Source organism: Acanthochromis polyacanthus, chromosome 11 (genome assembly GCF_021347895.1).
Source record: "Acanthochromis polyacanthus isolate Apoly-LR-REF ecotype Palm Island chromosome 11, KAUST_Apoly_ChrSc, whole genome shotgun sequence".
Lineage (NCBI taxonomy): Eukaryota > Metazoa > Chordata > Actinopteri > Pomacentridae > Acanthochromis > Acanthochromis polyacanthus.
Window position 1 is genome coordinate 27,800,961 of NC_067123.1, and position 13,354 is coordinate 27,814,314.

The following is a 13,354-nucleotide window of genomic DNA, read 5'->3' on the forward strand; positions in this document are numbered from 1 at the left end:
TTCCACATCATTAGTTGGAACCACCTTAATTACAAATAATTGCTTGCTTGTCCAGATATGTTCCTTTCCCTGACTGTATTTGCTACATTGCACTCTCTACTGGCTGTATGTGGATTTATGAAGTTAAATTAACATCTTTTTAAGAAATATTATGTCATGTATTAGGGCTTGGCATGTAACTGTGCACACGAGGGCGCTATAATGCAACGGATCTGGTCTGCTGAGTATTTTGCTGCTTGTATTTGGAGTCTGGTCTGTGGAGAGTTGCGTTTCGTGCATGTCGTGAATGGATCTTACCACCAGGTGGCACTAAAAAGTCATGGTATCTTGGATAGTTGTGTACCTGCTGACAGGTGCTGTAGTAGAGAGCAGTGTGGACCGACGCAACAGTGCAGCTGTATGAGTTGTGTAACTCTAGAATCAATTACTCTGCAATGTGTTGTGCTTTTTTCTTCATTTTTCCATCTTTTTATTCACGATTGTGCAAGTTCATACATTATTGGTTAGTCTCCGGCACCTTTGCAGGATGTCTGGATAGCATATGTTTTTTTTCTGTTTCCTTAAAGAAGCTGCAGAGAAAAACAAACCAAGCAAGCAAATATTTTTTAACAATGCAAATATAAGTTCCGTTTTTCTTCCGTCATTTCTGTGGGCCTCCACCCTGACAAACTCCCCCGTTTGCGCTTTTAGTCACAGTTGCTGTTGAGAGTGATTGGTGTCTTCCAGCATTGCGCGCCGCGGAGAGACGATCATTGAATCCAAGCGGCACAATAATGGCACCGCTGACAGGGAGCCTCCCTCTCTCACGGTTCGTCCCCGGCTATTACCTGATCTGCACCTGTGGGCGCCGTCTCCTCCCGCCGTTTACGCATGCAAACAGACGCACGGGTGCGCGCATCACGTGCACCCTCCACCAGCCAGGACTGGCATTGTGCTGAGTTGACTGGATAGCTGCTGCTTCATTTCCAGCCTCGGCGCCTTAAATGGGAGCGCCTCCCGCGTTTGGACGACTTGCACCTTCTCTCCAGTAACTTTGATGGGGACTTCGACACTAAGCAGGGAAAATGCCTGTGATGAAGGGATTATTAGCGCCGCAGAACACGTTTCTGGACACTATAGCCACACGGTTTGATGGCACTCGTAAGTTTTCTTTTGATTAATCCTTCTCGTGCAGTTTTTTAGTAGTAAGTTTTTCTTGCTTGGCTGATTTGAATTGCTTAGTTTGTAAGAATGCTAAATCAAACAAAGAATAGGGAGTTGTCCGCGCCTTTCATTATGTTTCCACACTTGCAATTTCATTTTTTTGCTCTCGGTGCAAATGGCTTTTCAGTTAAAGATGACATCAGGGCGTCAGGTATCTCAGGCCTGCTGCTTTCTCCCATTTTAGTGAACTTTAATGCAACACAAATTGTTTCTAGCTTCAAGAGAAGGCAGCAAACAAAGGCAGCAGAGCTCCCACAGTGATTGGTGAGGTTGTCGCTGTCCGAGGTGCTGCGCTTTCAGCACCACGGACAGCGACCAACGGGTTAACTGCGCTCACACTCCCAGCTTCCAGCTCCTCAGCGCGCGTTTGGACAACTTGTTCACAAGTTGTGTCACATATTCAACATAGATTTAGACTTGTGAGCGCATTTCAATCAGTCTGGCTTTTTTTTTTTTTTTTTTTTAATTTTACACAGTCACTTTGCAGCGTTGCTAACCTATGTTATCTCTGTTTTTTTTTATTATGATGATGATTAGGAATCCTGCAGCCTTTCCTCCCGCCGAAACCGGCAGTCACATTTATCAAAGTTAATTGGTCGACGGCAGCATTACAGAAAGACCTTCCTCTGACTGAAACACACACGCAGACACACACAGAGGCATTTTTCAGCGACAACTTTTGTCTGAACTCTTGCCTCTAATCCTAGTGGTCTGCTTTCTTTCATCATGTTTCAAACTAAGATACTGCCTTAATCATCTCTTGGGAATCAGTCTTGCTGTGCAGCTGAGGTTTAGTCCATCTGAGCTTCTTCTTTCTTCTTTTTTTTTCTTGGAATCAGTTTATCTTCAGGTTTTTCGAGAGTTGCATGGAAGGAAATGGTGTTGTTTGTTTGTTAGGGGAGCTGTGCAGGCCCCTGGGCAGGCGTTTTTGCAAAGATGTGCTTGGTTTAGAAATTGTGGTTTAAGTGTTGTGATTTTGCTGTTTATTCCAGAGTCAGTGCATCTGAGAAGTGTATTGCACAGAGACTACTCTTATTTATTGGTAATTTGGTCAAAACACACATTCTTAGAGCCTGAAACTGTACCAAAATTGTCACTGCAACGCACTTCCATCTGTTCCAGTGCTTTCCATCTAATCTGAAAATCCATTATAGACCCTAATGATGATAAAGCATCCTGCATCTAGTGGCTGATTTCAACTCAAGCTCACCACCTTACTCCTTTATTTTTCTGAACATTCTGCCTTTCCTCCACTGTGCTCGAGACATAGTAATAACTGGAGACATCCATCCTGATTCAGTCCCAATATCTGCCGGGTAGGAGCAGCCTATATGTCGAGTGGCAACAAACATTCAGCTGCCTGGGCAGGAGCTCCGTCCTAACACAGGGGAATTGGAGTGGTGCTGTACCTAGCACAAGTGGGTTGTCAAGCCCCAGAGAATGAACTGCTGTCCTTGAGCCGGCGAGGTATAGGAAATTAACGTTGGATTTGAACTGCACGATGGGGCAGACTAGAGGCAGCAGAGCCTGACAGGACAAATTGGGTCTGATGGCCTGGCCAAGAGCAAATATAGGAGGAAGAGCGAGGTTCACTGCTATGTGATCCCCTCTGACGTCATCCAGAGCCCAAGGCGGACAGGTCGGAGCTGCGAGCACTTACAAATGGATGAATGTAAAAGTAGCCAAGTATTTAATGTGATCTGTACTCGCAGAAAGGGTTTTTATATTTGCTGGCGACCCTTTCAATGGATTTAGGGTTTCCATGCTCACAAAGGGTGATATTCTCTTCTATGTTGAGACTGAGGTTTTTTTTTTCTTTTGGAATAAATTGAGCTGCCCCTTTTACAAGCAGAGTCTTCAGAGACAGTCATTAACAGGAAACATTCAGGATCAATCCTGTTAACAGCTTTGAGAAGACACAAAATGCCCGCATTTAAATAGCTCCGATGAGGGTAGATGTAGAATATTTAAGGCTTTAAATCATTTTTCTACATTTGGAGGAAGTAGCAGCTTTGCAATTTCTCCAAATTCCCGTGAGAATGAGGGAGAAGTTACAATTTTTTTCAAATGATTTCTCCAGCGTCCCGCAGCTCACATTAGGCTGCCATTTACTTTGAACAAACTCATCTCATCTATCACTCGGTGACATTACAAAGTAACAGAGTGTGTGTTTCACCATGTGCTTTGTCGACTGATTTGTTGACAGACACAAACACCTCAGATTGCTGGTGTTGGGCTCGGTATTGTACCTGTTTGTCCACAGTACAACTAAAATAACAGAATCTCCCTGTGGCTGTGCACTGCGATGACTGTGTGAGAATGCTGTGACACCTTCTGTCATCACTACAACTGAGCTGCATCCAGGTGACTAATCTCACCACCTGTCCATCACTCATGCTGCATGTTGTGGTGTAGCTGCTCATCAAAATCACATATTGCCACTCAGGCCATCACGCAGTAAGTTAAAGAGTATCTAAAGCTTTGGGCTGTAAGTAACAATTTCTGTCATTTTTGGCTGAATTTTCAAAGCTCAAGTTGACTTACTCTAGAATCAAAACTAAAAGATTTTTGATTGTATGTGATAAAAGACACATTTTGAAAAATGACTTAAATTGAAATGAAAAGTATGTATTTTCTTAAGAATTAGTATCTGGCACCTGTAGTCGACTAGCCTAGCCAGCTAGACCCATGTTTCTGAAGGCACAAGGGTCTAGGCACGCTCGACAGGGAGGGAGGCGGGCTAAAAGGTTGTCTATCAAATCACTCTGCAGCAATTGGGTAGGTATACAACCAATCAGTGCAACGAATAGGCTCCTAGAGCGCCGGAAATCAGAGGATGCGGGAGTTCGGAGAAGCCTTATTTATACAGTCAATGGGTGAAGCTCAAGTATATTACAGACATGTTAACAGAAAGATTATTCAGAGTCGGTGCTAATGGAGCTCAACAACTGTTGTCGTTTTTGTTGTCGACCCTGGCAGAGAATTAAATTCGTTGCCGTGTGTTGTCTAGCGCGGCTAGGTTAGTTGTTTCCGGTTGTTTCTGTCAGAATCGTCGCGCCTCTGTCGTCACTTAGTTACACCCGCCTTCTGACTCTACACTTCATGGTGATTGGTCCGGCCAGTTTTAGGAGAATCCAGCCTCGAGCCTTATGGAGGGTAACTAGACCCACCCTGGCAGAGAATTAAATTCGTTGCCGTGGGTTGTCTAGCGCGGCTAGGCTAGTAGTCGACCACATAAATGACCAAGTGACTGAAGTGCATCCGTAAATTTATCCAGTTATCAAACTACCAAATTCTGTCATCACTACAACTGAACAGCATCCAGGTGACTAATCTCACTAACTCACTCCTTCACTAGTGGTGCTGCTCGTCACATTCGCATATTGTCACTTGGGCCATGATGTAGTAAATTCTGTTGGCTCTTTAGGGTTGCAAGTAACAATTTTTTAATTTTTTTGTTAATTGTTGATCCATAAATTGTCAGTTTTTAATTTTCTAAAGCTCAAATTGACTTATTCTAATTGAGTTCTGTCCAGACAACATCCAAAGCTCAAATATTCCACTTTATATGATAGAAAGCACATTTCTGGTATTTTATGTTCTAAAACTTACTTCAAAATAAAATTAAGTGTGTTTTTTAAAAAGATTTAGCTTCTGGCACTCACAGTAGAATGCATAAATGATCGTGTGACTGAAGCGTAGATTTATCTAGTTATCAGACTACCTCTAAACTAAACTCATCAGCAGCACAGAATACTTGCTGACTTGACTCTCTGTCAACCAGTGACGGCCTTCATTGAGGGAGAAGGAGATGGTACTGGACTGTCCTCCTGCCAAATTAAGCTTACGGCTTGGTGCTGCAGCAGAGGGCTCCCAGTGTGCTGCCTGCGCCCCGTCCACCACCATCCTCCCAGATTGCCATTTTCTAGCTCTCAGCACACTAGTTCCACCTCCACTAGGCAGGTAATTACTGTCACAATCATTGAGCCTTGGAACAGCTGTGTGTTGAGCCGGAACAGGACGGCAGTCGTAATGTTTAAGTGTGTATGTGAATGAAAGCAGGAGAGAGAGTAAAGAAGATAAAGAAACTAAAGAGAGAGGAAGGAGGAGAGCTTTTTCCACACTTTCCCTGTTTGTGTCACTGAACTTTCTGTGTGTGTGTTTGTGTGCTCAGCTGTCTTTGAACATAAGAATAGTAAAACTGAAGTTTCCTCTCCACTGATTAACTTTCTTTAAGTGCAGCACATCTAATTATGTGAGTAAAAAGCCACTGTGGGCACCCGCATTGATTACCACTTGCTGCCAGGTGAATGTTTAAAAGCCCATCGCACACAACAGAGGAAGTCGTCACCATCATATCCTGCTGTCTCAGACAAGACAGAGTGTATATTGTCAGTGTTCCCGTGGCTCACCAGCAGCCCTATGACCTGCGAGAAGACCGAGGGAGCTAATTACTGAGTATGAAAGCCCACAGACCACATACTGATGCACATATGTTTCAGCAAGGCTTTTTAAAGGGAAGCTACTTGGCGCTGTGTTCAGGAATTAACCAGGATTACACGTCATAGAGCACCAAAAACCACAAAAACACTTTATTCTCCCTTAACAACTGCCTAGAAGAGTGATATTTTCCAATATAATTATGCTAACTTGTGAAAAAACAGGTCTTGCGTTGTCTTCAGTGCGTGAACGACTCTGAAAGAAATAATGAGTGCAGTTATGAGACTGTGAGGGAGTAATCAATCATCATCGACTGCAGTGCTGCAGGGTGCAGAGGGGCCCTCACTTACTGCCACTGGATTGGCACTACTGTTCCAATTTTCTCCAAAGCCCACTTAATATTGAGACTGTTTCATTTCAGGGTAAAAAAATAAATAAACACAAATAGTGGTGCAGTGCTGTATAGTGGCTGATGCAGCCCTGGAGGTTCGGTGTATATTTGACGCTGATGTATGTTTGTTGCCCTTTGTGCCGTAAGCTGTAAGAGCAACACATTAAGTTGATGTGGTTTTAACAGACAGTCACCTGTTCCCACAGCTAGCTTGACATTAACTTTATTTTCCATTAGTTTCTGGGCAGGTAGAGTGCAGTCTGCCTGCTTTTCCACTGTAGGAAGAACAATTATGAGCCTCAAGCCAGCATGTTGAGCTTGTAATATTCAAAAACATGCAACATAGCAATGATAACTTCCTTTACAAAGCATATTTAAAACAAGTCTTTTACTATAAAACAAATATTACAAGTAAATAGGAGCCATATCATCACTAGACATAATGAATTACTGCAATGCAATAAGCACTAATTACTGCTGTAATCACCTTATCACTGCCTCTATCACTTTATTTAAACCAAGGTTGACAATAATGCACAGTGCTCTTCACAACCACTGCCGCAGTTGGTTCACATATGCTTATTTGTTCAGAATTGCTATAGTTTTTCTTAGATTGTGTCTGTTTGGTTAAGGATGATCAGCAAAGTAAGACTTTCATTGTGCAGTGTACCTGGTTTTCTGTGTATATGACAGTAAACCTCTTGAATCTTTAATAGCAAAGTGTCTAAAGAAGAGATTTAAATGATACAAAGTCTGCATGCTTGAGATCTCCAGGCAGGAGGTTTCACAGCTGAGGGGCCCAACAGGTAAGGGCTTGATCACATTTAGTGGCACGTCAAGACTTTAAAAACCACTAGTAAGATGCTGCAGGAGGATCTCAGACAGTGATAAAGTTCTTAGGGAGTCAGCAGACCGTTGAGACTTTTCAAGCAAGCAGCAAGATCTTCAAATAAATTCTAAAAGTCGCCAGTAACAAATGAACAGCAGCTTGGACTGGAGTCATATGGTCGGTTCACTTGCAAGCGTGGTGCCAGCATACTTAATAAAGGACCCAGACTAGAGGAGGGGTTGTTAATGCTGCTGGGGCTGGGGCCAGGGGGCTTCATCAGCTGCATGTCGTGGTAAAAGTAACAAGACCCCTCGCAGCATCTACCCAACCCCTCATTGTAAAACCAACATTGATTAAAAGTCACTGGCATCATCTGTGGAAAATGTACACTACTGCATTGAACTAATAGCAACCCAGCTTCAACAAGGCTTTGATGAAGTTTTCAGTTCAGAGACCACAGCAACCTTCATCACCACGAACTCTGCGGGCGATTTCTGTCCTCACTGTAAGTTCACTGGACTTGATTATTGCTGTGGACTAAAAGTGTGAGTGTGGGGGGAGAAGGGCGAGGCTCTCATCTGTCTCTCCAAACTTGTGGGACCTCTCTAGGAGAGCCTCCACGCCACCGCGGATGTTCTGCCTTGTTAAACCGCCTAATTAGCCAGACTCCTAATCACCGTCTCTAATGGGCTGTCCGAAAGGATCGACAAACGGGGGTTCCACCGGCGGAAGTCTGGGGCACGATGACCATTTTTAGACTCTGTTAATTGCTTTGCGATGAAGGGAGAGGAGCTTTATGACATGAGTTTTAAGAGGAAGGGTGAAAGAGATATTGACCCAGAGAGACAGAGGAACAAAAGCACGAGCCTGAGAATGTTGTAATGACTAGTGTGATGTTTCATTCAGTGAGAGCCTGGAGGGATTGTTTGATAAAGAGCCACAGAAGTGATTAAGGCTGTAATGATTCTCTCCTTTCAGCTACATGGTGTGAGAGGATTACGTTTGAATGGGTGTGTGCTTGCATATGTGTGCATGTTTTAAAGAATAATTGATACACCGACTAGAATTAGTTGATCACGACTTTAGCGTGTGACATTAATCTCATAATCCCATATGCTGACTCAAGTCTGTATCCAAAAAGCAAACTGTACAGTTGTAACCTTGGTTGCCATGGTGTGTGTCAGTGGTTACTGTGGCAACTGTGACTTTTTTTGTGCTTATGTAAGGGCTGTGTAGCGGTTTTCTTCGAAGGCTACATGAATTTAGGCAAAAAAAGGTGAGGAGGTCTCTCCATCCATCTCCCCTCTTTCCCAGCCAATTTTGACTACCCTCCATCTTTCATCATTCCACCTCTCACAGCTCCATCTCACTTACTTTTCACGTCACCCCCTCACCCCATGCCCCTTTTCCCATCCTCATCTGTCTGCCTCAGTGTATTTCTCAGCCTCCCCCTTCTGTTCCCCCCCTTACCTATCCACGTCCTCTCCTTTCAGCTTTCACTCTCTGCTGCTTTGTCATCCATCTCTTTCTCTGGCTGCTGTGTAGTTCTGCTGGTTTCTGCTTCCCCACCTCCCTCTCTTACTCCCCCTCTCTCTCTCTTTATGTCTCCATTGCTTCCTCATGCTTGGTCAGCCATCATAAGAACCGTTGTGCCTTAAATAGCTCCTGGGGCTGCTTTATGTGGCGGCGCGAGGGCTTGCCGATGAGCTGGTGAATGTTCACACGGAGCATTTTGTGAGTGTGTTTAAAACCCACAAATCTGGGACAAAGCAGTGTGTGAACAAGACGCCACAAAAGCACACACTCGCCTCTCCTGCACTGTATCTGCTTAAGAGAGCGCCGCTGAGCGAATACACCTCTGACACTCCTAGTTATTGTAGCGCTGACCTGCTGTGGAAACGGGCTTAAATATGAACTCAGGACTGAAATAGCAAAACATGCAGTTTCTTATTGTCGACGAAAACGACTGACATGATGTTTTCTGACCCGACAACCCGACTGTAAAGACATCATATATTACTATACCATGAAAGGCAAACTCAAGACCTACGTTTTTAGTCTGGCTTTTCATTGATTTGCTGGATTTTATATATTTAATACTTAGAAATCATTTTATCTCTTTATTTCTCTATTTATTATTTACACATTTTAGTCTCTTTAGTGTAGTGTTAGCTTTTTTTTCTGTTTGTGAATTTTGATTTTTATCTTGCCCTTCTCTTCCATCTATATCTGAGTAATAGGTATTGTATTTTTTTTTACTTTTAAATTGAATTAAATGTATTTATTTCGTCAATTTTATCATATTTTTTCGTTTCCTCATTCTAGGATAGTGTTTCCTCAGTTCTTCAATCCCTGTGTCTGAATAATTTATTTACAACATGGGTGGAGTTGTTTGTATCATTTTATTACATTTATGCCTTTCATCTGTGTTGCTTTTCATTGGTATAAAAAGTCCTGTATGAATGAAGTTTGATTGATTTGATGTAATGTAAATGCTATACTACTTGAGTAAGCTTAGAAAATAGTTACATTTCTAACACTAAAAGTCTCCATGAGGTATTTTAGCTGCTCTGTGAGGCTTTTCTTTGTGTGTTTAATAAAAATGTATTTATACACACATTTATTGTGGGCAAAAATTCAGCCAAAATTTCCATCCTTAATGCAGCCCTGCTAACTTGGCTAACAACTACTCGATTAGAAAAGTCATTTTTGTGCAATAACAAGGGTGGCTTGTCAAGAAAATGCAAAATTTTATCCAAGCATTTCACTAAACAACTAAATTATTTGAAAGATTTTAAGGAAATAAATCTCCAAGCCACCAAACAAAGCACTTTGCGAAATGAAACAGCTGTTTATATACTGGTATTTTCTTTCTGTAATTACACTCAAAAGTGTCTTTGATTAATAGCTTGCATGTGTTTTCCACATCATTTGTGCACCACCAAGGTCCTCCAGTTGTCTTTAATCACTTAGGAAGACTTTGTAACCATTTTTCTCTTCCTTCATCTTGCACTCCTCTCTCCTCTCGCTGCCCCCTTTCCTTTGTCTCTGTCGTTCCTCCTTCCTCTATTCCCTGTGTACCTGTGGGGTTTCTCCAGCAGCTGTCATGCAGCAGTGTGAGCAAGAGGTGAGATGATCTATGGGCTTCTGCATCAGAGCAATTAGCCAAAAGAAAATCAGAATGAAGGAGAAGACACGGAGAAAGGGGTGGTAATGAAGAGGGTGAGATAGAAGAGAGGAGATGCATAGTTTTAAATTAAAGGAGCATAAGAAAGAGAAGAGAGGGAAGACAGTGATATGAAATCTAAAAGGGAGTCGGAAGGAAAAGATGATTCAGAATTTTGCTTTAGTAGAGGTTCAGGGTGCAGCGGAAAGATAAAAGTAGACAGATGATGCTTTTGTTGAGGCAGTCAGTGAAGAAGAAGGTGAATGTGTGTGGAGAGTGGAGGAAATAAATGGATCTGGGAAAAAGAGGGAGGTCTGGTGGAATTCCAGGGGCAGAGGGGAGATGAAGAGTAATTAGGCGGCAAGATCCAATAACGGTAGGAGGGACGTGAAGAACAGCTGGGGGGAAAGCAAGGTTGATAGGCAGGGGATGGGGTGAAGGACGGTTGGAGTGATTGAGAAGGGGAGGGAGGGAGCAGACGGAGCAAAGGTTGGAAAATTTAGAGATGAGGAGGGAGACAAGGTGTGACATGATGCTGGTGCAAAAGCGAAGGAGGGAGGGAAGGAGAAGGGGAAAGTAGGACAGTGTTCGGGAGGGGGAGAAGGAAAGGTATAGAAAAGATAAATGAGGAAATTTCAGACAAAGGACAAAAGATAGGATAATGGTTCTGTCAACCACAAACAGATGTCAACCTATTGCAGTTGTAGATGAAAAAATACGACAGTTGTGTTTTTTTTTTTTTTTTGCTGAGAATGTTAAAAAATGATACAGAAACAATCAGACCTCTTAAAAGTTAGAAAATTCTCTATTTAAAATAAATATTTATGACTAAATGCATGTGTTAAAATCCTGATTTGCAACTTTATCTGTTTCTGAGTTAGCCAGCACTGATTTGAAACAACACGAAAATCAGTGACAAAATCATTTTTCTTGTTTTCTGTTTATTTATTCATCTATTCATCCATTTAAAATGCACTCTCTGACCAGTCCAGGCATGGCCACAGTAGCTCTTTGGGTGTCTGTGGTGTCTGGCACTGTAACATTGGGTCCTTTTGGTGTGGGTCCTCCGTGGATCCGGCTTGTCCTGACGCATCCTCTGAATGCTGAATCAGATCGAGGTGTGGGAGTTTTGGCGGCCGAGTCGATGTTTGGGATTGTTTGGAGTGTTGTTGCCATGAGGGGATGTGCCCAAGGTTTTCCAGCCAAACATTGAATTGTAACAAGAGGAGCCTCTCAGTCGTTTTAATGTTGAGCCGATAGGTGTGGATTTTCATTCCAAATGGTTTTGGTTTTTCACATATTGGTTTTAAAACACTGGACCATCCTCATGTGCCAAATGAGCAAAATTAAATAAATAAAGAAAACAGTTGGTCTTCATTTGCGATATGGTGATGTCTTTATATACTTCATTAGTCTGTTTCCTTGGTTGTACAGTGTAAAAAAAACAAAAACATATTTTCAGTTTTAATTGTAATTTTTCCAACAATTTCCTGATATTTTATTAAAGATTTTCCTTCTTTTTTTTTAAATGCAGACAGTGACTAGTAAAATCATGGAACAGAAGAATTTATTGACATGGTAACGCTTACAAAAATCCCCAAACTGCCCTCAAAAAAGTTTGATTGTATATTTCACTGTAAAATTGCACATTTTTTAAATTTAAATCAAGGTGAAAATAAACACAATTTTGCAGATAATTGCTATTATTTGATAGAAACAGTCTGTATATTAGGGATTGAAAAGGTGATGAAACATTTTAACTGTTATTTTACAGATTTTTCCTGTGCTACTAAATTACAAATAGAATTCAGAATGTCCTCCCCCAAAATTTGTATTTTTGCATCTAGTAATGTAGTAGTGTGTTCTTTTATAATGTCTGACTGCAGAATTTGTTTTACTGTATTTAAATTAACTAAAAATAATAATATTTATATGTGCTTTTATTTTTGCAGTAATTACAGTTTTTGAATGTTAGAATATTCTGCCACTTTTTTGTCTGGTACCTTAACTGCAACATTTTCCCAATTTTTTTTCAGTGTAGTTTATTCTGTGATATAACAAGGATCTTTCAAGTGAAGACTGTCTTGTGCTTGATTTTCCTGTGATCATTGTGCACACATTAAAGGTCCTGTCTACATCATAAAGCACATTATATGTTCCCTAACATCCTCATGTCTCCCCTCAGTACCATATACTACACGCATACTGTACACTCAGACTATATGCAGCATATCTGTCAATTCTATGCAACCAAAGTAATCTGCTGTCAAACACACTATAGTGTGTATTTCTCTGTAAACATTAGTTTTCTGTCTGCTCTGGGAGCTGCCAACAGATAGGCTGCAGGCCTTTGCTTCGGGTCTCTGAGACTCCACCGGTCCTGTCGGTCTCTCTCTCTCTTTCCCCGAGCCTCGAGGGCCTCACGTCTGACAGCTGATCCCAACCCTGAGACCCTCTCTGACCATCTGTTTGAGCATTACTGCTGACATGACACGTTCTCACGCATCTTTCTCTTTCCCAAATGGGCATCACTGTCACTGCGATTTATTCATTGATCCTAGCTGCGATTCCATAAAGTGTGGATGTTTTATTTCCACCTGTATGTGTAAAACTGGCATTGCACTAACCAGAGATCTAGAAATCCCAGTGACAATGTGAAGAAGTCAGATGCAACAATGGCGAGCTTATCGGTTTTAAACAAGCCTTCAGGGAAGCCAAACTTATTTGCTGTAAAAGATGGAGGTTTGCTGTATTGGAAACATTCATCACAGGTTGCACATAGTTTTCGTGTGCAGTGAAAGATTTGCATTTCAGGCACGCTCACTTTCAATTTTGTCTCCAAATAAAGAGTTGGATAGCGTGACTGTTCACAAGGCTTGTTTCGAACCTTTCTGTTGGACCGCTCTCATTTTTTTCCTCTGTCACAGTTGCTGAAATGGCCAAAAAGGGCAAAAATAAGTAACTGTGTGTGTGTTTGGTTGGTCTGGAACAATGAATCGGTGAGTGGCACATGTCAAATTAACAGCAACATTAATGCCAGGACCCAACATTTCCCGGCAGAACATTGCATTGTAACGAGATGATCCTTGTCATTCACTCCACTTGTAAGTGGGTTTTAATGATGTGGCTGATGAGATGGACTAATGCATTGTTATTTTTGGTTTTGGCAACAAAAGTAAAGATTATAGAAAGGCCTAAATTCTAGTTAGCTAAACTTATTTGGAAGGGATGTGACAAGGCACATCAATATTATGTCTAAAGTGGTTTGTTGCCCCCATTACTACTGCTGCTGTTACTCCACATCTTATTTTGCTCCGTGTCGGTA

The 13,354-nt window shown here is 41.9% G+C and overlaps 1 protein-coding gene across 1 annotated transcript in view; it reads left to right on the forward strand.

Moving 5' to 3' along the window:
* Window positions 1–716: 716 nt before the first annotated feature.
* kcnh8 (potassium voltage-gated channel, subfamily H (eag-related), member 8) overlaps window positions 717–13,354 on the forward strand; it is a 62,780-nt gene continuing 50,142 nt past the window's right edge. Inside the window, 1 exon segment of the mRNA XM_022200611.2 lies at window positions 717–1,140. Within this exon segment, the coding sequence (XP_022056303.2) occupies window positions 1,065–1,140 (76 nt within the window). The 5' untranslated portion in view covers window positions 717–1,064.